Raw genomic sequence first — 20,862 nt, 5'->3', positions numbered from 1 at the left:
AACTGCACTTAGTCACAGTGTATTACCTTTTTTATGCATTGTTAGAATCAATGTGCTAATATTTTGTTAGGAAATTTTGTATCTGTATTCATGAAGAAAATCAATCTATAGTTTTCTTTTTTTATGCTTTGTATGTCTGGTTTTAGTATCAGGATAATCCTGGCCTCACAAAATGAGTTGGGTAGTATTTTCCAGAAGAGATTGGGTAGAATTTCTTATTTCTTCTTTAAATGTTTGGAAGAATTTGACAGAGAAATCATCTTGACTGGGAGATGTATTTTGTGAAAGATTTTCTATGTAAAAATTCAAATTCTTTAATAACAATAGGACTGCTTAGGTTATCTATTTTGTCATGGGTGAGTTTTGATAGCTTGTGATTTTTTTTTTTTTTTTTTTAGCTTGTGATTGTTGAAGAATTGATCCATTTCATCTAGTTGTCAAATTTATGTGACTGGAGTTGTTCATATTATTCCCTTAATATGCTTTTAATGTCTGTGGTGATATCCCTTCTCTTATTCCTGATATTAGTAATTTTGTCTTCTCTTTCCCTCCTTCTCTCTCTCTTTTTTCCTTTATCAGTCTTGCTAGAGGTTTATCAATTTTATTGATATTTTTAAGAACCAGCTTCTGATTTCATTGATTTTTCTCTATTGTTTTTCTGTTTTCAATATCATTGAATGGGGTTCAGATTGATTGATTGATTTGTGCTTTATCTTCCACCTTCTGCTTGCTTTCAATTTATTTGCTCTTCCCTTTCTAGTTTCTTAAGATAGAACCTAACATTATAGATTTAAAACCTTTCTTCTTTCCCAGTATGTGTTTAATGCTATAAATATTCCTCTTACTATTGCTTTAACTGCATGCCACAAATTTTGATACATTGCGTTTTCATTTTCATTCCATTCAAAATATTTTCTAATTTCCCTTGAGGATTCTGATTTGACTCATGGATTATTTAAATGTATGTTGTTTAATTCAAAGTATCTGGAGATTTTCCTGTTATCTTTTCATTATTGATATCTAGTTTAATTCCATTATGGTCAGAGAACATATTTTGTATAATTTCTACTAAATGTTGATAAGATTTGTTTTATGACCCTATCTTGGTGAATGTTCCATGTGCGCTTGAAAAGAATGTACATTCTACTTTAGTTGGGTTGAATGTTATGCAAATAACTATTAGATCCAGTTGATTGATTGTGTTGTTCATTTCTACTGATTTTTTTTTTTTTTGTCTATTAGTTCTCTCAATAACTGAGAAAGGAGTTTTAATGTTTCCAGTTATAATTATGGGTTTGTCTATTTCTCCTTCCAGTTCTGTCAGTTTTTGCTCTGATGTTAAATGAATCCACATTTAGACTTTTTTTAGTCTTCTTTGTGAATTAATGCTTTTATCATTATGTGAAAACCCATTTTATCCCTGGTAATTTTCTTTGCTCTGAAGTCTACTTCATCTGATATTAACAAAGCAACCCAGCTTTCTTTTGATTAGTATTTGCATGGCATATATTTTTCCATCCTTTTACTTTTAACCCATTTACATCAATATATTTGATGTGAGTGTCTTGAAGATAGCATATACTTGGGCCAGGGTTTTTTTTTTTAATCCATTCTGATGATCTCTACATTTAAATGGGTGTGTTCAGATCATTTACATTTAATATAATTATTGATATGTTTGGCTTTAGACCTACCATTTTATCAGTTTCCTGTTTAATCCCTCTATTCTTTTGGTATTTGTTTCTCTATTTCCTCCTTTTCTGACGTATTTTGGGTTAGGTAAACATTTTTTGTATTTAATTTAAATTTATCTGTTGTACACTTTACAATATCTCTTTTTATAGCTTTTTTTAGTGTTGCTCTAGGAATTAAAGTACATATATTATAACTAACTTCTTCAAGGTCACCCAGCAAGTAAGTGGCAGAGCCAGAATCCACACCCACCCCCGCAACCCAGGGAGCCTGGGACCAAAAGCAGGAACGTGATTACACCCCCTGGTTCCAATCTGGCCCAGTAGAAAGCCCCATGAGCTGGAATCAGCAAAAAGCCCAGAGCCGGTTATAAAATGCCTCAACTCCAAGAGATGAAAAGGGTATCCCAAGTCACCCCATCAGACCAGGACCCTGCAGGGCTTCAGCTACCAAGTTTTTAGCTGCTTTAAAAGAAGAAACAGCAAAGGTGGAGTCCTAAGAATGATGCCCCAGGATATAGGGCACCTTCTGTCACTTGTTCCCTCATCAATAACCATGGAGCAGGAGTCACTGAGAGCTCATGGCCTTGACCTCCAGGTCAGGATTGTGAACAACATCCTAGGCTTGCTGATGAATGTGGCTCACCAGGAGCTCAGGCAGTGACCTCAGGATCAGAGGCAGGGATCCCAAACTTCCCACCACCTCAGGCCTGTCAGGCCTCCAAGCTCCTCAGCCTCCACCCCTGCCCTGCTCCCTCCCTCTGAACCTTCTCAGCCTCACTCTCCATCTCTCCAGCCCTGCCCCTGCCCTTCAGTTGGATCTCCTTTTTGTTCATTTTTGCATGTTCTCCCTAGTTCCTCATTACACTTTCTCCTTCTTCCCTCTGAACCTTCTCAGCCTCACTCTCCTTCTCTCCAGCCCTGCCCCTGCCCTTCAGTTGGATCTCCTTTGTGTTCATTTTTGCATGTTCTCCCTAGTTCCTCATTACACTTTCTCCTTCTTCCCCCCTTCTCAACGCTTCTTCCTCCTTCACTCTCCCTCATCTCTCCCTATTCCTCCCCTCTTGTCCATCCCAGATTCATTCATTCATTCATTCAACAATCATCAAGTGACCAGTACTGGGATAAACATGGACAATTTCAAAAAAAAAAATGAGGATACTGCTTTGCCCTGGAGGAGCTCACAGTTCTAGTAAGAGACAGATGAGAATGCAATATGACAAGTTCCTAAAACATCCAGGCTCCTAGGTTGATTTGAAGAAGTTTTCCCTCCCTCCTCATACCCTGAGTCCAAGCAGACTTACTCCCAATGTAAGAAGCTTCTCAGCCTCATCCAAGGGTAAGGACACTTATTCCTCTGGGAGAACATGTTAGAAAACAGCTCTCACTTGCTCTCTTGGCTAGGAGTCTTTGTGCTGTGTACAACCTGCCCAACAGTTCATGGCAGCCCTGCCCTGGGGTTCACACCTCAGCCAGTGAATAGCTCTGCTTCTCTGGACGTTCCTGGGCCTTTTGGCAGAACCAGAAAGGTCTTTGCAAATTGAGCAAGGCTCCCCAGCCAGATGAGGGAAAATCACAGTGTCTACCAAGTGCTGCCCAACACTTCTATCATCCAGGTTGGCAGGGGCCTCCCTCTTGCTTCTTTGGCTGAACTCCCCCCTTCTCTTCTTCTCCCTCATCCTCCAAGGCTCAGGAAGACAGTGAATCTCTTGCCTGTCATCTTTCTGCACAGTTGGAATTGACAGGTCCTCGGGTGAAGGGACTTGTCCCTCCTCTGACAGCAAACTAGTTCTAGATAAATGAGTATTGGTTTTGTTCTGTTTGGTTTTCATTTGTAGCTATCCTTTGATTTTTTTTCCCCTGCAAAATTGGTTAAGTAATGATACTATGGCCTGGATCTGCAGTTGCACTGATTGAGAGTCTCCTGGAGACTGGATCTTTCAATGAGCTTTCTGCTTTGTTTTGCTTTCCACCCCACCCCCAACTCAACTGCCTCTTCTAGATTTGTGAGAAAAGTAGAAAGGGAGGGAACTAACATATACAGAGCATCTATTAGTGCCAGGCACTGTGCAGGTGATTTATGCCAGTTGTCTCATTCTAGCTTCAAAAGACAAAGCAAAACAAGCCAATGTGGTGGACATTATTCTTCCTATTCTTCAGATGAAGAAAATGGGGCTCAGAGAGGTTCAGAAACCTGTTCAAGATTGCACAGCCAGAAATCAGCAGAGCCAGCTGGGGAACCCAATGCTTCCCCTGCCAGACACGTGCATTTTATTCTTGGCCAGCTCACTATGTGGCCCTCAGCAAGTGGTCCTCTCTAGACTTCAGGCTTCCCCTCTGTGAAATGGTGAGAGACCGGGAGGGAACATGGCAGGGTGTGGGAGCTGGGAGGAGTAGAGAGCAATCAGTGGGGGCAGTGGAGTGAGCTGGCTCACAGGTCTGCTTGCTGGGCGGGCAGGTTCCCAGGAGCAGTCAGTCCTGGTATTCAAAGCAGAGACCTAGAGGTCTGACTTTTTCCCTCCCTTCCCCTCCTCCATGGGGTCATGCAGTTGCCAGGCATTGCAGAACTCGCCTTTAGTGCAGACCTCAAGAACTCAAGGGAGGGCTTCCCTGGTGGCGCAGTGGTTGGGAATCTGCCTGCCAATGCAGGGGACACGGGTTCGAGCCCTGGTCTGGGAAGATCCCACATGCCACGGAGCAACTAGGCCCGTGAGCCACAACTACTGAGCCTGCGTGTCTGGAGCCTGTGCTCCGCAACAAGAGAGGCCGCGACGGTGAAAGGCCCGCGCACCGCGATGAAGAGTGGCCCCCGCTCGCCACAACTAGAGGAAGCCCTCGCACAGAAACGAAGACCCAACACAGCCAAAAATAAATAAATAAATTTATATATTAAAAAAAAAAAAGAAGAACTCAAGGGAGAAGGTTCCTGTGAACTTTGTGATACACGGGGCTTGGGACTTAGCATGCCTTCAAGTCCTAGGGTGTGTATGGTAGGAGGATCCTCTGTGGATTGGACAAGCCCTCTGTGATGCCGCCAGGGCTTGAGACTGGCTTAGACACACCTAAATGCCAGGAAAGGAGAGGGAGAGGGAAGGGGCTTCCAGGAGAGCAGCAATGAGGAGAAATGGAAAGGCCACTGGTTGAAGAGTCAGGAGACCTGGGTGTGAGCCGCCCCCATTTGCACACCTCTTAGCCATGTGGCCTGGGATGAGTCATTTCACCCCTCGAGGGCCTTAAAAATAACAAAAAGTTGATATTGGAGGGCTTACTGTCTTCCAAGCACTGATCTAAGCACTTTCCAAATATTAACTCATTTAATCCTCAAGACAGCTCTAAGAAGAGCATCATCCTTACTTTACATTCATCAAAATCAAGGGAAGTTGTGAAGATCAAACGACATAAAGCAGTAAAGCTGTTTTTACAGTGTGTGTGGAGGCAGGGGAGGACTGTGTGTGTGTGTGTGTGTGTGTGTGTACGTGAGTGTGCGAGTGTAAGGGCAGGACGTCATTGCAGAACTCAGCTCTGCCAGAGCCCATCAGGGAGGAGCAGCCTCCTGAGGCCTGGCCACCCCCAGAGATGCTGACAACCTCCGTGGTCCCCTGGGAGACCTCCTTGCCCTGGCCTTGCCCTGACCACAATCCATCACTCAATCCACAAATATTTGAGGGTGGGTCATAGGCCAGGTATGTTCTAGGTGCTGGGACCAGAGACGCAGAGAGAGCATCCCTGCCTCTGTGAGGCCTACGTGTGGCTAGGGTACCAGACGACTGTCTAACATACGCATCATCCATAATAAAATCTCATGTGGAGGAGGTAAGTGTTTTGGAGAAAAAGAAAGCAGAGTGAGAGATTCTGAAAGGATGGTTGGGGAGGCCCTCTTGAAAAGATGACCTCTGAGCAGATTCCTGAATGAAGGGAAGCAGAGGACCTGCAAGGACCAAGACTCTGTGGTGGGGACAGGCTCGGCGGGTCCAAGCAGCCACAGCCCAGCCTGACGGAGAAGAGCAAGCAAGCAGGGCCAGGTCTCCCTCGGCCCTGTGGACCACATGAGGACACAGCGTTTGTTGTAAGCATGGTGGTGCGCCTTGGAAGATTCTGAGCAAAAGGAGGCGACATCATCTGATAGGGGGCAGGAGGTGGTTATGCACCTGGCAGAGTGATCTTTCTAAGACACCTGTCGAAACCGCTCCCAGTCCCTATCCTCTTCTACAGCTCTTCAGGGGACCCCACGGTCCTCAGGATACAGGCCAGGCTCCCGGGTGTGGCCTCGCTCCTGTGGCCTCCCAGTCAAGTACCTCCCTTCCCAAGTACCAACCAACCTCCAGGCTCGCTGACCCCCACTCTTCTCCTATTGTCCCTAAACCTTTATCCTCGAAATGTGCAGACTCTGCCTGGAGTACCTGTCTCTCCACCAGAACTGGACACCCTGACCCTCACCTCCATCTTGGCCCGTCATCTCCCGCAGGAAATCTCTCCCGGCTGCCATGTCCCACAGTAGGTGAGGGCACTACACTCGGCTCTCAGGGCCCGTGCTGACGGCTGTTTCTCGCAGAGATCGTCACTGCCTGCCCTCTCGTGAGTCTCTGCCAGACGCAGCAAGCTCCTTCAGGCTGACACCGGAAATTACCCAGCCCTAGTGCCAGCCCCTAGTGCCGTGCCTGACAGATGTTCAGTAGGTGCTTAGCAAACACTGAATGAATTCATAATAATAATTGGATTAATAATATCCAAGCAAGACTGCCCCCTCTCCCCACCCCTACTGCTCGAGGCTTCCAGGTTCCCAGGGTCGGGGGCCTGAGGGAAGAACCCCCTTTTGCTTCTCCAGGGAGAGGCAGCAGAGGCTGGGCCAGGCTGGCTCTGAGGGGGCCGGGAGCCAACTGCGAGGCTGACTTAGCACTCATAAACAGCCCAGTTACATTTATAGCCATGTTCTTATTAAGCACCAGGAGAGAAGAGATGAATCATACCCCCTCCTCCTGCCCACAGCCTGGGGAGGTGGAGCCCACCAGCCAGCCTGGCCTTAAATCTCAGGAAACGTAAAAGTCACAAGTGCTCAGGGCCAGCCCTGCATCACCAGGGACAACAGAGAGTAATGCAGCTTCTCAGGCAGAGCCCTGACCTATGCCCTACAAGGGTTCAGGCTGAAGGCAAAAGAGGGAAGGGGTAGGAGGGAGGAGGTGCTCCTCCCCAAGAAGTCTAGGAACAAGATCCTCAATTCAGAGCTGTACTAAATGCTGTGTGACCTTGGGAAGGTCAGATGACCTCTCTGAGCCTTTGGGTGACACACTTCGCCTTGGTGAACAGAATCTAGGTGTTTTAGGAAACACTCCCAAAAGATACATTTTGCTTCCCCTCAATCCTCCCATTTTACAGAAAGGGAAAGTAGAACCCAGAGGGTACCCTGGCTGCCTGACTCCCAGTAACCACTGCCCTGAAGTTTAGAAGTACAGTGAGTTCATAGACTGGACATGGCCTTGAAGGTGAGGCCAGAGACAGCATTTACAACCTCGTCCTCATGGCACCCTCACCCCGATCCTCATCCAGAAGCCACAAAACCCATTACCCTCCTAGAACAGAATAGGGGCCCTTAGCAAATGTTCTGCTCCCCCCTACCCCAGGCTCACTTCCCTGGATGGGTGAGGGGTGAGGATGGCTGTACCCATTTGCCAGGGGGGAGTAGCTGGGGCACAGACCACCTGCCAGGACCGGGAACTTGGATGGGGGTTTCCTCAGACCTGAGGCCTCTTTAGCTTTCTTTTGTATGTGTAATTGATTTCAGCAAGATTTATTAGGGGTTTTAAACCCTTTTTTATTGTGAAACATAACACAAATACCAAAAAGTGAATAATCCATAACTGTAGAGCTTAATGAGTTATATAAAGTGAACGCCCAGGAAACCACCTTCCAGGTCCCAGGAACTAGGACATTGCCAGAAGTCACCCATCCCCATGCCAGCTCCTCCCTCCCCACTCAGGGAAATCACATCCTGACCTTTATGGGAACTCTTTTTTCTGCCCTGTACTGAGCCCACTCACCTGGCAATTCAAGAGAATGAAGACACTGAACGGGAGGGCAAGAGGCATGGCTCCAGATCCCCTCCCCTCTGGGGGCCTCAATTTCCTGATTGGAAAGTAGAGGATTGAAGCCACCCAGCCAGAACAGTCGAGAATCCTAACCTAGCAGGAACAAGCTCCGCTGGGGAAACACGTGTGTGTGCAGGGGTGGGGGGCGGAAGGCACCTGGACACACCCAGCAGTGGTGCTGGGATGCTGCGACTCAGGGGGGGCCTCTTTCTGCCTCCCCTGGAGATGGAGTTTGGGGGTTTCCTGCCTGGAGATCTATGGGGGCACCCTGGGGTTCTCCAGGCTTATGCCTCTCCCCTGCCCTCCTGGTGAGCCTTTTGCTCAGTTCTGAGTTTTTCCTGTTTAAAAAAAAAAAGTAACAACACAGAAGCCAAGCAGAGTTTCTTCCTTCCTGCTGTCATGAGCTCTGATGTGACTTCAGGTCCCCTGCCTGCACAGACCTGGTGTCCCAGGGCTCTGCAGCCTGAGGGTCCAGACATGCATGACAATGGAGGAAAGGGAGAAAGAAGGGGAAAGGTGGGAAGGTGGAGCCAGCATCCCCTGAGTCCCTACTGTGTGCCAAGTGCTGCACTTGGCATTCACTTTCAGGTTGAACCAGCCTCTCACACATTCAGAAGCAATATTAACACCTCCATTTTCCAAAGGCAGACACTGAGGCGTGCAGTTTCAGCAACTTGCCCAAAGCCACACTGCGAGGAAGCGGCAGAGGCAGGCTCAGAACCAACCTGCCTCCACGGTCCTTATTCTCACTCTATGCTCAGTCCTGGCATGGAATCAAGACAAAGTCAATCTCTTCCCAAGGTCTGGTTCCCCTCTGCCCTGGCTGGGAGGGAATGGTCCTGATGAATGAAGGGGTGGATAAGTTATCAAAGAAAGTTAGCAGTGATGGAAGGTGAAATGAATTAAAAGGGAAAATGAGAGTTGGGTGAGGGCGCGGAGGCAGGCAAGGTTTCAGAGAACAGGCTGCAGTTTCCAGCTGGAGAAACTCAATGGATGGTAGAGCCAAAATCCAAGATAGGAAAGAGCAGTTTTGACAGGGGAGGAGCTTGACTTTGAAGACTTTAACATCTTATTTTTTACTTTTTTATTCTTTGCAAAGAGCCAGCTGTGGAGGGTGAACCCTATAAATGGTGGGCTGGCAGATGGATGGATGAATGGGTGGATGGCTGGATGGCTGGTTGGGAGAAGGGAGGGGTGAGCACATTTACGTCTGATGATCCTCTAGGTCACCACTGCATTCCTGGTAGGGATGGAGAGATACACACACATTTGGAGTAAATACACTACGAGCAAGTCACATAGCTCACGTGACACAGGCTCGCATCCACAGTATTCCTGGCTCTCCTCCCGCACCCCTACTCCCTCCCCCTCTTCCTGCTCTCCCACCCTTGACCCTCGCTTCCTCCTCTGTCTCCCTTCCCCATTGTCCTCCAGACCCCAGAAGGGAAAATGCTTCTCTGAGCCCAGGAACAATGGCTGTGAGCTCCAAACTCCTTTGCTCGTACCAGCAATTCCAGCCGGCAAAGCTGGGGCCCTGCTCAAAGCCACCTACAAGGCCTGGTGCAGACGTGGGACCAGACTGCCTGGTCACTCGACTCCTGGGACTCACTGCTGACCACATGCTGGAGGAGAGGTGCCCGGGGGGGCCCTGCATTCCCTGTCTTGGGAAAAATGCTGAAACCAGCCAGACTCTCAGCCCAGCTGGGCTCCTGCTTCCCAGCCTAGGTTAAGGCCAGGGCTTCTCAGCAGTAAATCCTGATTACTCAGTTGCCTTTCCTGCTGAATGATTTTAGTTGAATCATTTTGCATGATCTCCGCACAGTGTGAGGGAGCCCCAAGCTGAGGATGAGGAGCTTACACAGTGGGGGGGAGGGTCAAAGTGGAACGTAAAGGGCTCCCTCCAAACCGGCCTCTGCTGGGGACGAGGGTTTCCTACACCAGTGGCTGCTGGTCACCACTAACTACAGCAGCCCCTCCCTCTGTTCTTTGCTCTGAGGAGCCCCCAAAAGGAAAGGGCCCATGGGTGGCTCCCAGCCTTGTGTGGTCATGGGTGGGTCCCATGTGAATCAATGTACCAGGCGCTGCACTAGTGTTACCTCACTGCATCTCCACCACATCTAGCCCCACGCATGCACGCCCTGGAAACAGGCATTGTCATCCCTAACGTGCAATGAGGAAACAGGTGCAGACTTGCGTGAGACCCCCCACCCAGTTAGGACTAAGGGAGCCAAGGTCAAGCCCAAGATTGACAGACCTCAAAAGGGGGAGTGCTCAGGACTCCAAGAGAAGGCACTGGATCTCGGTTGGAAGTGGAGACTTTAAACCGGAAGACCTCCCTAGGTGCAGAGCAGAGTCCAATAGAGGAAACTAAGGAGTTTCCCTGAAGAAGAAGGAGCTGGGAAAGCAGAGCAGTTAGAAGATCTGCAAGAAACTTAGAATCACAGTCTAGAGCTGCCAGGACCCCTAGAGGGCTTCGAATCATCCTATTCATTTTACAGATGAATTGCACAATAATCCCAGAGAAGTCAAGTGGCTTAGCCAAGGTCACACGGTAGGTAGGCGAGCTGAGATCAGAGTCAAGTGCCCTCAATCCCCATAACCCCACACTGGGCTGAACCTCCGCCTTTCCCTAAGGCCAGCCCAGCTTTAGTTCCAGCAAGCCCCGGGTCAAGTCAGAGCAAGAGGAAGAGCGGGTGGGGGGCGGGTGGTCCCAGACCAGGCCCAGGCAGGGAGGGTACCTCTCCTGCTGTCCCACCCCTACTCATTACTATTCCCAGCATCACCCCCTCACTCTCCTTACTGTGGAAATCCAGTGATGCTGAGAGCTGGAATTTGGATGTTTTCCCAGCATTGGGGCTGTTAATTAAAACGAATAAATCTGCCACTTGGAGTTGGGTTGAACAGGAGAAAGGGTGAGGTAGGAGAGGGAGAGGGGGACTCAGGCAGAGGCTCCCCACACACCCCCCTGCAAGGGTCTTTCCCTTTCAATCCTGCCTCCTGAATTATCTTCTCTATTGGCCACTTACTCATTCCACACTTGAGTCTCCCAGCTGCCAGCTGCAGCCACTTCCTAGGCATGCTCTGCTTCGTTCCAAGGAGGGAAGAAAGACTCCTTCCTAAGGCCAGGACTGGCCAGCCCTCCCCTGCCACTCCATGGGATTGAGCAAAAAGCATGTGATCCAGCTGGACAGACCTGGGTTCAAATCCCAGCATTCTAGCCGCGTGACCTCTGGGAGTCATTTTTCCTCTCCAAGCTTCCCCTCTCTTACGTCGAAAATGCAGATTATATTTCCTACTTTGAAAGATTATTGCAAAGATGACATGAGAAAGTATATGCAAAAATAACCTGTCACAAACTAAGTGGTCTCTCTCTTTCTTGGCCTCTGTGATCCCCTATCCTGATCTCCACTTCCTTCTTTCCCATCTCCCCTGACTCTCAGACAGTCTCAACAACACTGTAAGTCATATATTAGTGAGAATAGAAATAGTGCCATCTTGTAACTCTAAAGCAGACTTTACAGAAATTGCTCGTTAGACTAGGGGGTGCTCTGGGCAATGATAGTGTTTTATTCATCTTAATTTTCTCAGTGCCCACCCCAGTGCTAGACACACAGGAAGTGCTCAATTAACATGTCTTGGATGAATGAATGAAGTGCTTTCGTGGCTGGAGGGGACATCCATTCCACTTGTCTGCCCAGTACCCTGTCCCCTTCATCTAGTAACAGCTTCTCCTTTACTTAGGGAACTGTGTTCCCCCACTGCAATCACTGAGTGCTCCTTCCCCTTCCTGCTACACAGTTGGTCATGTGACCAGGCTGGTCCAATCAGAGCCTTCCCCAGGATTTTTCTTCCTGGGACTTGGGGAGAACCCTCTTTCCTGTTCACTCTTGAGGCCAGAGGGTGGGTAGAACTGCCTGTGGGCAGAGCACCAGCCTTTCTCACTGGCAAAGATGAAGTCATGTGCACAAAAAGAGAGATGAGAGATGAAAAGAGGGTGCCCAGATCCACCGGTCCTGGCTTTCCTATGACTGGGTTATGTGAATAAATGAAATTCCCATTTCTTCATTAAACAGTCAAGCTGGGATTCTGCCATTCACAGACACTAACTTACAAAACATCTGTTATCTAACCTTCTCAATAACATCCCAAGCCAAGCCAGGAGGGATTGGTTATTCCCATTTTATAGATGAGAAAGTCAAGTCTTGAGAAAGTGAATTTATTTCCTGAGACCACACAGCTGGTAATGATGTAACTAGATCTAATAACAAAGAGTGGAATTTTATCCAGAGTGGCAGGCAGTGTGATTAGGGACTCATGTGTGTTTAATTCCATACCATTAATAACCCAGTGACATCACAATATCTGCCCTCGTATAGATGGGGAAACTGAAGAAGTAAATTACCCAAGGTCACCAAGCTAGTCAGTGGAGTTAGCCTAGGTCTGTCTGCTCAGAGCCAGTACCACTAGCCACCGCGCAGCATTGCCTCCAAGTCCAGGGACCTTTCCAGCCTCTGAGGCTGCCTTTCTGGAAGAGGATCACCTCTGGGCAGTGGAAGACTAAGAGCACTGGGAGATAATGAAGGACATGTCATATGCATAGCTTTGTGCAAGGACTGTAGGGATGCAGAGATGGCCAAGCCATGCTGCTTACCTCAAGGAACTTCAAGGCGTGTCCATAAATTCCATGCTGCAAAGTGTGAGGGTCTTAATGGAAACTCTGGTGAAGTGTTCTGTGGCCCAGAGGAGGGGGAGGTGATTCCAGCTGGGGGAGGCACGGGACTGGGAAAGAGTCATGGGGCAAGCAGGACTTAAACGTGTTCTTTAATATAGGTAAGATCTGTACCTGTGGACATGGCGTGGTCATCAAGCAGAGGGAGATGTGTAAGTAAACAAAGCAGAGGGAGATGCGTAAGTCAACAAAGCAGAGGGAGATGCGTAAGTAAACCAACTTCGCGATGGCGAGTCCAGTAGTGCAGCTGGATAGGAGGAAACGGACTAATTTCCGTAGTATGCATAAATGGGAAAAGATAAAGACAAGACCAAGAAGTGAGTTAGAGGCAACAAGTCTTGCACGCCAGGATGAAAAGTCTGGGCTTCGTTCAGCCAATAGGGAGCAACTGGGGCCTTCTGAGAAGGACAGTGACACCACTGGACTGGAACATTAATACAGAGGACAGGTGAGGAGGGAGAGACCAGTTAGGAGGAGGCCATCTGGAAAGGCAGTGAGGCCTGAAGTAGGCCAGGGGAGGGCAGGGGGAGGGGGAGAGCAGATGACCCCAGTGACGTTGCGGAGGCAGAGCAGTCAGAGAAGAGCAGGTGTGAGAGAAAGAGCTCACACTTAGGAAGCAGACCCGGCTTGAGCCTGAACTGCCTGCCTCTAAGAGCTGCAACGCAGGTGCGGGTCACCGGGACCTTGAATGGACAGCAAGCGCACTTGATGGACTGATGCTGTCCCAGGAGCCAGATCTCAGCCTGACGTCTGTCTAGTAGGCGTTTGATGAATGCGGAAGTGATGATGGGAGGATGGATGGACAACCGAGTGAATGATCCAGTGAATGAATGAACAAATGAATGAATGAGTAAAGGAAACAGGGGAGGGAGAAAGGGAGGCAAAACAGCTTCCACTGCTCCCAGAGGAAACTTCCTGACCCTTTTCCCACCTCCATCAGCTCAGTCCCAAGCCTGAACACAGTCCTGGGCTGAGCCAGGGTTTCCACAGCTGCAGAACCTTAGGTGGAGGAGGAGGAGGGAGGGGAGGGCGGGAAAGGCTGAAACATGATGAACTGATTGCCATGCACCACTAGCCTCCCTCTTCCTTCTGAAAAACAGGAGTACTTAGAAGCAAATGTTACTTAAAACCCAGTTAGCGCTGCTGTGATTTAAGGCTCCTCTGTAGTTGGTTCCTCACCAGCCCTGCCGGTTTGGGGCAGGGATGGCAGCCACTGCTAGGACTGCGACCTCAGCCTAGCCAGGGACCACGGGGAGCCCAGCGCTTCCTCAATGTGGGCCTGGCCCAGGGGCCAATGGTGTCTGAGCCCATGTGGAGCCTCGGGGCTAGGAGGCCTCCAGGCAGCCTTCCTGTTGGGACCACTCCTTCCCTTTCAGACACATCACTCACCTGCCAGTCAATAATCACGCCGTAAGTATTATTAATGGTGACTAATGTTGTATACTCATTCTCACTTGATGTCTACAGCAGCACCGTGAGGTTTCTCCCCATATCACAGACGAAGAAACTGAGACTCGGAGAACGTGACTTTCCCCAGCTCACACAGTAAGGGGTAGAAGCTGGTCCAACGTGAAGCACAAGGAGGTGCCCGGTCACTTCCCACTGCCCCTCTCACATTTGCGCTAAACGGGGCTGAGAGGGGAGAACCGATGCAAATTAATTCCCCTGCCAGGAATAGAAAATGCCTACCCAGGCAGGAGGGCAGGCAAAAAAGTCCTCACGATAATCATACTGATGAGTGTTAATATTATTGAGGTTTTCTCTTTGCCAGGTCCTCCTGCACACTAGAAATGAATCAACTCATTTAACCCCAGGTAACAATGGTTACTATCTCCCCTGTACAGGTTAAGTCTCCGGGGAGGTGAGTGACTGGCCCAGGGTCACGCACGGCCGGGACACGGCAGAGCCTGGACTCACAGCCAGGTCGTTCAACTCCAGAGCCAGGGCCCTACACTTCCTCTAGTTCCAAGACTGCTCTGAGGGTTACTGCTGCCCCTAGGTTCTCTGGTTTGTTAAATGGAGACAATGACAGTACTTGCCATACACTATGGTTATAAAAAGCTAGTTGAGAATATGGCTACAGGGTCACCCCCAAACTGTCAGATGTCATATAGTGGATCTTATCATTGTCCCTGGGGCTTGCATGGCCTTGAGAGCCACCTTTTGTTCAAAAGACAGGAGAGGAGTTGGTGTAGGTGGATGGGAGGCCAAGCAGGTGTGTGGACAGGGAGGCGGAGACTGGCGGGGGGCAGCTGGGCCGAAGGGGCTGGGACAGTGCCGATGGAGACAGACAGAAGTCACATTGAGTGCAGACTAGGGTTCCTGGGGCCTGCTGTGTGATCTTGGGCAAGTCACTGCCCCTCTCTGGTCCCAGTTTTCTCCTCTGAAAATAAAGGTAGGGGCGGTGATGAGTGGGGTGAAGATGCTCCCTGAGGTCACTTCCAGTCTCACTGCACTAATTCAATTTTCCCGAGAGCTGGCCTGCAGCACAGTGGAACACAGGAAACAGATTTTCGGGTGTGGGTATGGTACAAGAGCCAGTTCTCCACAAGCTTTGCTACTGGAGACCCAGAACTACAAGCAAATGTGAATGCCCCCAGCTTCCTGCCCTCCATCCCACCCATCCTGTACTCACCCTACCAACTCCCCAAAGATACTGAGAAAATGGAGCACTGGGGACATAGCAGAGAGTCACTGATCTAGTCTGAGCTTCAGTTTCCTCATCTATAAAATGGGGGCGGGGCACTGCGGCAAGGCGGTAGCTTAGGTCCCTTCCAGCTCTGCCAGCCTAGGGTTCTGGCCTTCAAATGAAGCTTATTTTTTCACGAGGTTATCTGTTTCTCATGGGATAGGAGTTGGGAGATGGTGAGAGCAGTGGTAACTCAGTTCTTCCTGGGGTAGAACACCCTCCAGAGGGAGATGAGATGGGAGATGGGTGCCCTGCAGCTGAGGAGAGGAGAATAAAGGAGGGGCTTTAACATCTCTGTGCTAAATTCCAGATCAGCTTGGCGAAAGAATGTCACTTCCTCCGGGAAGCTCCTGGGACTTTTCTGGATGCTGACCACCTGAATACATGGTGGTCATCCCATCTGACCACCTCCTCCCCATCTCTAGCCCATTCCCGTCTGGGTGCCCCCAACACACTCTCACACACCGACACCCCTGCCCTACAAGTGCAGGTGTCCCACTGACTGACCACAAGTCCCCACCACACCGACCTCTGACCACTGCCTGAGGCCCACTACAGAAGTCAGGGCTTCTGTCCTATTTTCTAATTTCCTTCTGCTTTGATTTTGCAGAGTTTTTTTGACAGCCTGTGGACTTCCAGGCTTGGCTGAAGGGCAGCTCTTTACAAGGAAAAAAATAGTTGAAGCGAAAGCTGGGAAATAAATACAGAGCCTGCCTCCTTCTCTGCCGGATGTTCCGACCAGGCTCCGGGAAAGATCCTGTGACCACGGGGCCCCTCAGAGGCCACTTCATTATTTGAGGTTCCCAGTGTGTTCAAACAATGAGACTTTGCCAATTTCGGCTTACAAAAAGTATGGTATATATTACAATTTAACATTTAACAAGTTAAAGCTTTAACACAAAAATTACAATGTAATATAATTGCTCTATTAACAAGATAATTACAGGTTTATTTTTAATTAATTCATAATATGCTGCAGATGGTGTGGTCTGGTAATAGGACCAAGTTTAAAGTTACAGGATGAACAGTGTCTTTTGAACCTGTCAGGGTAGCTCTGAGACAGGAGAAATAAACTCATTTGAAAATAAATGTCAAGAGTTGAATGTGAGAATGGGGGACCCAGCCGGAAAGTTTCTCCTGCACCTTTCATGCCCCCCACTCCCTTCCCCCATAACAAGCTCTGCTCCCGAACATGTCACTCCCCCGAGATACCCTAAAACCTAGACCAGAGAGGAAATTTCTAGATTAACAGTCCAGACTCCTCCATTGACCAGATGGGAGGACCAAGGCCCCAGGCAGCAGAAAGAGCACTGGATTTGGAGTCAGGAGAGTCTGTTGTCAAACACACCTCTTTCACTTATATGGCCTCGGAAAAGTCAGTTCACCCCTCTGAGCCTCAGTCTCCTCACTTGTGAAATGGGCACAAATAAAGGACGCCTTCTGGAGCTGCAGTGAGGTACCCAGCAATGAACACTGGTGACATGGTTCCTGCCCGGGGGAGATGAAGGCGGCATCAACAGGGCTAGCAGCAGAACTGAGATTAAAACCCAGGCCAAGGCACCATGCATCCCCTACGCTCACCTGGCCCTCCAAAGCTGAGCGGGAAGTGGGTTGGAGGATAGAGCCTCCCCTAATTCCGGGGTCAGCAGGGAGAAACTGTGTCACCTGGCACAAGTCATGCCCCACTATGAGTCAGGCTTTCACCCTCCAGCCATGAAAGCGGGGAGAGCTTGAGGTCAGGGAGGAACTGACCGTCTGAGAGGTGTAACCCTGGGGGACATCCACCCCATGCCTGTCAGATCCAAGCAAAGCCGTCTGTACCCAGAGGCCTCTGGCTATGCCGGAGAGAAATAGAGTCAGTCAAATTGGCTCCAGCCCTGGGGTTTAAGGGACATTGGGAGGGGTTGAATCCTAGACAGAAGGTCCCCCTGGCAAGGCTGACTCTGGATTCCAGGGGCCCAGAGACCTGCTCCCAAGCAATCCCCCCACTTCTTTTCCATCTCAAAACCAGAGACGGAGCCCCAGGATTCCAAGAGTGTTGAGGAGGACAGCAACAGCCAACCCCGGCTCCCAAACCCTTCCTGGGGAGCAGGGGCAGCTGGGAGAGAGACTCCAGGCTGGGAAGGAACCCTAGGAGAAGGCAGGTAGGGAGCCAAGAGGCATGTGGAAGCCGCTCAGCAAGGAAAAGGGCTCCTTCCCTGGCCCCCACCTGCATGGAGCATGGAAAGCCCACCAGGCAGGAGCCGAAAGCTTCACTCGCAGCTCTAGATTCAGTCTTTGAACTGGTACCCTCTCTCCAGGTGGGCGCTGCTCCCCTTCCCTCACCCACCTATGCTGCTGAGGTGAACCTTCTAGAACACAGTCTGACCAGGTGCTCCTCATTTCAGCTCTCGTGACTCCCGCCACCTGCAGATCAATGAGTAAACAAGGCGGCCAATATGGGGTCAGAGGTTCTGGCCCTTCCTCCTCCCCATCCTGACCCCTGAGAGCCCAATGCTCTGCCAGCCGTTCCCGTCTCCTCGTTAGACCCCAGGCCCTCAGGTCTCCATGGAGCCTCCTCTGCTTGCTCAGGTCACTCGGGCCCCTGCACCTGAACAACCTCCCTTCCCAGTCCTGGAGCCCTTCCTCGCGGGCAGGGATCTGCTTCCTCTCCCATGACTCAGCACTGGACACGCAGGCCACTGCCCAGGAAGACCAGCTGCCACTGCTGAGCGCTTTGGAGGTCAGCCCTTTCTGGTGGGGAGCCGGAAGCCACCAAGCAAGGAGGAGACCGACCCCACCCCAGGATCCCACCCGGGCCATAGGTAGCCTGTGAGAGAAAGAAAAGGCCACCTCCCCTCCAGAGGGCTGCAGGGTTATCAGTATTCTTGAAGAAAACCCAGTTTCAGGTGGAGGGAGAAAAGAAAAGGAAATGTGGCTTCCAGCTGCCACTGCTCTCCAAGGACCCCTCCCACAAGCCTCCCTAAATCGGCCTAACAGGCTGCCCCCAGGGAGGCCTCTGCCCGTCCCCCAGAAGCCCAAATCCCCTATTACAGGACAGAACAGCTACCTGGGCCTCCAGGACCAATGCCATGATAGGTTTCATCCCCCTCCCTTCCCCACCCCACGCATCAGCCCCCTGCTGAGGCAGCCTGTCCCCAGATGGATCCAGGTCTCCGGCATCCCCCACCTTGGTCCCAGGGCTTATCCCAACATTGTTCTGCACAACCCCTAGTCGGACCCTATCTCCCACCCCTTCCCAGACTCCCAGCCCTCTGGATCCCCTACTGGTCGTTAGCAAATACACCCAATCCCCGACTTTCTCTGAAGTTTCCCTTCGCCTTCTTGCTCGAGGACTGGCTCCCCTCTGGGAACACAGGTTCTCCTACAGCCCTTTCAAGTGGCATCTATTTTCTTTCACACTCCTTGCTCCTAAGTTTCACTTCCCAGCAATTTCCCTGGCTTCTTCCTTTACCGTCTTTGAAGGGCACGGCATCAGATACTTACCGCCTGCCTCCCCGCTAGTTGCAGTCATTCACAGCCCTCACTCACTGAGGAGCTGAGCATTCGCCTCAACACCTTCTCCATCAAATGCCTGTCATTAGCCAGCATCCATGAAGAGGGTCGAGGCAATGTACTGGCCTCTCAGTTCTTTTGATCTCCTTCCTCCTTCCCATCATATGCTCATTCTCTAAACCTTATATTATCATATCTGCACCTCCCCTGAAATCTCGATTATAAACATCTCTGAGAATACTCTGCCCGTCACCCCTCTCCTTCCATCTCACCCACTCTGATGCCCCCATCCTAGCAGCACTGACCTCATTGAGACCGCTTCCGTTTTCTCAAATCCATCACCCTGGATGCGGACTTGCTTAACCAGCCTGGATGCCACGGGTCAGCACTCCAGCCACCCCACCACAAGTGCCCCCAACACCCTCGTCCTTCTTTGCTTTGGTCACATTACCTGGCAAGACCCTGACTCTGGTTAAACCCAGCGATCCATCCACTTTGTGCCAGCACCGAACAGCTGAAAGCCACCGGGGACAATCAGGCACTCATCATGACTGGACCTACTTCATACTGATGGGCTCTCAAAACTGCCCGGGAATCCTACTCTAGTTCCCTGGAGAATTCACTTCCCTAATCTCTGAGAACACCATTTCCCACCTTCTCTCCTTGAATCTCTAATGCATCTCTCATTCTTTCACTCTCGCCTGATGATCTTGTTTCATATTTCATAGGAAAAAAATAGAATCAGGAATAAAGATCTGCCTTGAATTCCTCCTACCAATTCCTCCTTTCTTACCTGCATCTCAACCCACGTACCCTGTCCTCCCTCCCATAATTACACAAGGAGAGTCTCCATCTACCTCCAACCTCCCCCTGTGAGTTATCTTTACCCACTCTTGCCAACTCTAGGACTTTGCCCTTATCGTGGTCCCCTTTCTCTCCTGCACCATCGCCATTTCTTGCTCTGCTGGAACATTCCATCACCACACAAACATGACTTAATACAGTGCATCTTAAAAATGCCTCCATGGTCCCCACATCCCCTCCTGCTGTTGCCCTGTTTCCCTCACTTGCCTTCATGGAAAAACTCCTCCAAAGAGTTGTACATGTCCACTCTCCACCCCCTCATCCCCGTTCCTTCATTACCGCCAAGCAGATTTCGTCACCACCTGTCCACTGACCCAGCTGCAGTCAAGGTCACCAATCACCTACACCTAATAGAAATCGATGGTCACGTCTCTGTCCTCGCCTTGTTTCATCTCTCAGAAGTCTTCGTCGAGGTGACCACTCCCTCCTTTTGAAATGATTGCTCCTCTTGCTTTCTTGACAACACCTCACTTACCTTTCTTCCTCCTTCAGGGCCACTCCTCCTGCATCACCTTTCCAGGCTTCTCCTCTGCCTGGACCCTAAATCGTGGGGTGTCCCAGCCCCCTTATGCTGTGTATGAACCTTCTCTCTTCAGGGGGTCTGGTCTCCTCACACTGCACACACCATCTATGTGCTGACCACCTTCACCTTGTATCTCCAGCTGTGACCCTTCCTTTGATCTGCAGACTCACTTCCCCAACTGCCTATTCAACATCTTCCCTTGAATATCTGAGGCATCTCAAACTCAGCCGGTCCAAGAAGAACCTTTGATCCCCCCACAAATCCACTCCTTTTCCCTATAAGGCTTCCATATCTCAGCAAGTAGCACCACCATCCACCAGGCTCAGATACCCAGAGTTATCCCTGATTCTTCTTTCCTTCACATCCAACAGAGAGTCCTATTGGCTCCGCCTCCTAAATAAACATACCCAGGAACTGACTGTTTATCACCATCTCCACTGCTCCAGCCCCACAATAGCCTCTCACCTGCACTATTACATCTGTCCCCCGCTGGCCTTCTCACTGCCACCCCTGCTCTTTCACACAGCGGCCAGAGCAAACTTTCTAGAGTGTAATTCAGGTCACACTCTGCCCATGTTTAAATGCCCCAATGGTTTTCTGTTACAACCAGAATAAATAAACCAGTACCTGACCATGATGTTGCAGATCAGGTTCCCTGGACAGCCTCTGAGGTGGAGAGCAGCGTGCAGGAGGTTGGTTGGGGCGTGCTCTCAGGATCGGGCCCTGTTGGGGAAGGAAGGGAAACGGTGAGCTGCCATACAGTTGTAACAGAAGCCCTGGAGTAGGAT

At 50.0% G+C, this 20,862-nt stretch overlaps 1 protein-coding gene across 3 annotated transcripts in view; it reads right to left on the bottom strand.

The window, feature by feature from the left end:
* Positions 1 to 2,568: 2,568 nt before the first annotated feature.
* The window catches only part of CCT6B (chaperonin containing TCP1 subunit 6B), a 185,517-nt gene continuing 167,223 nt past the window's right edge, over positions 2,569 to 20,862 (bottom strand). Inside the window, exons 9-10 of one of the 3 annotated variants that reach the window (XR_014257979.1) lie at positions 20,702 to 20,797; positions 2,569 to 17,598 (exon numbers count right to left, since the gene is read on the bottom strand). Coding sequence is in view for 1 of the 3 variants with exons in the window: in XM_082443750.1 (XP_082299876.1) it covers positions 20,721 to 20,797 (77 nt within the window). In the remaining 2 variants the exon portion in view is untranslated. Of the gene's footprint in view, positions 20,798 to 20,862 lie in introns of all 3 variants that reach the window. The other 2 variants (XM_082443750.1, XR_014257978.1) reach the window with 2 other exon arrangements.

This window comes from Balaenoptera physalus, assembly GCF_965194825.1.
Source record: "Balaenoptera physalus genome assembly, chromosome: 20".
Classification (NCBI taxonomy): domain Eukaryota; kingdom Metazoa; phylum Chordata; class Mammalia; order Artiodactyla; family Balaenopteridae; genus Balaenoptera; species Balaenoptera physalus.
Note: the sequence above shows the minus strand (reverse complement) of the source record. Positions and strands in the feature narration are given on the sequence as shown.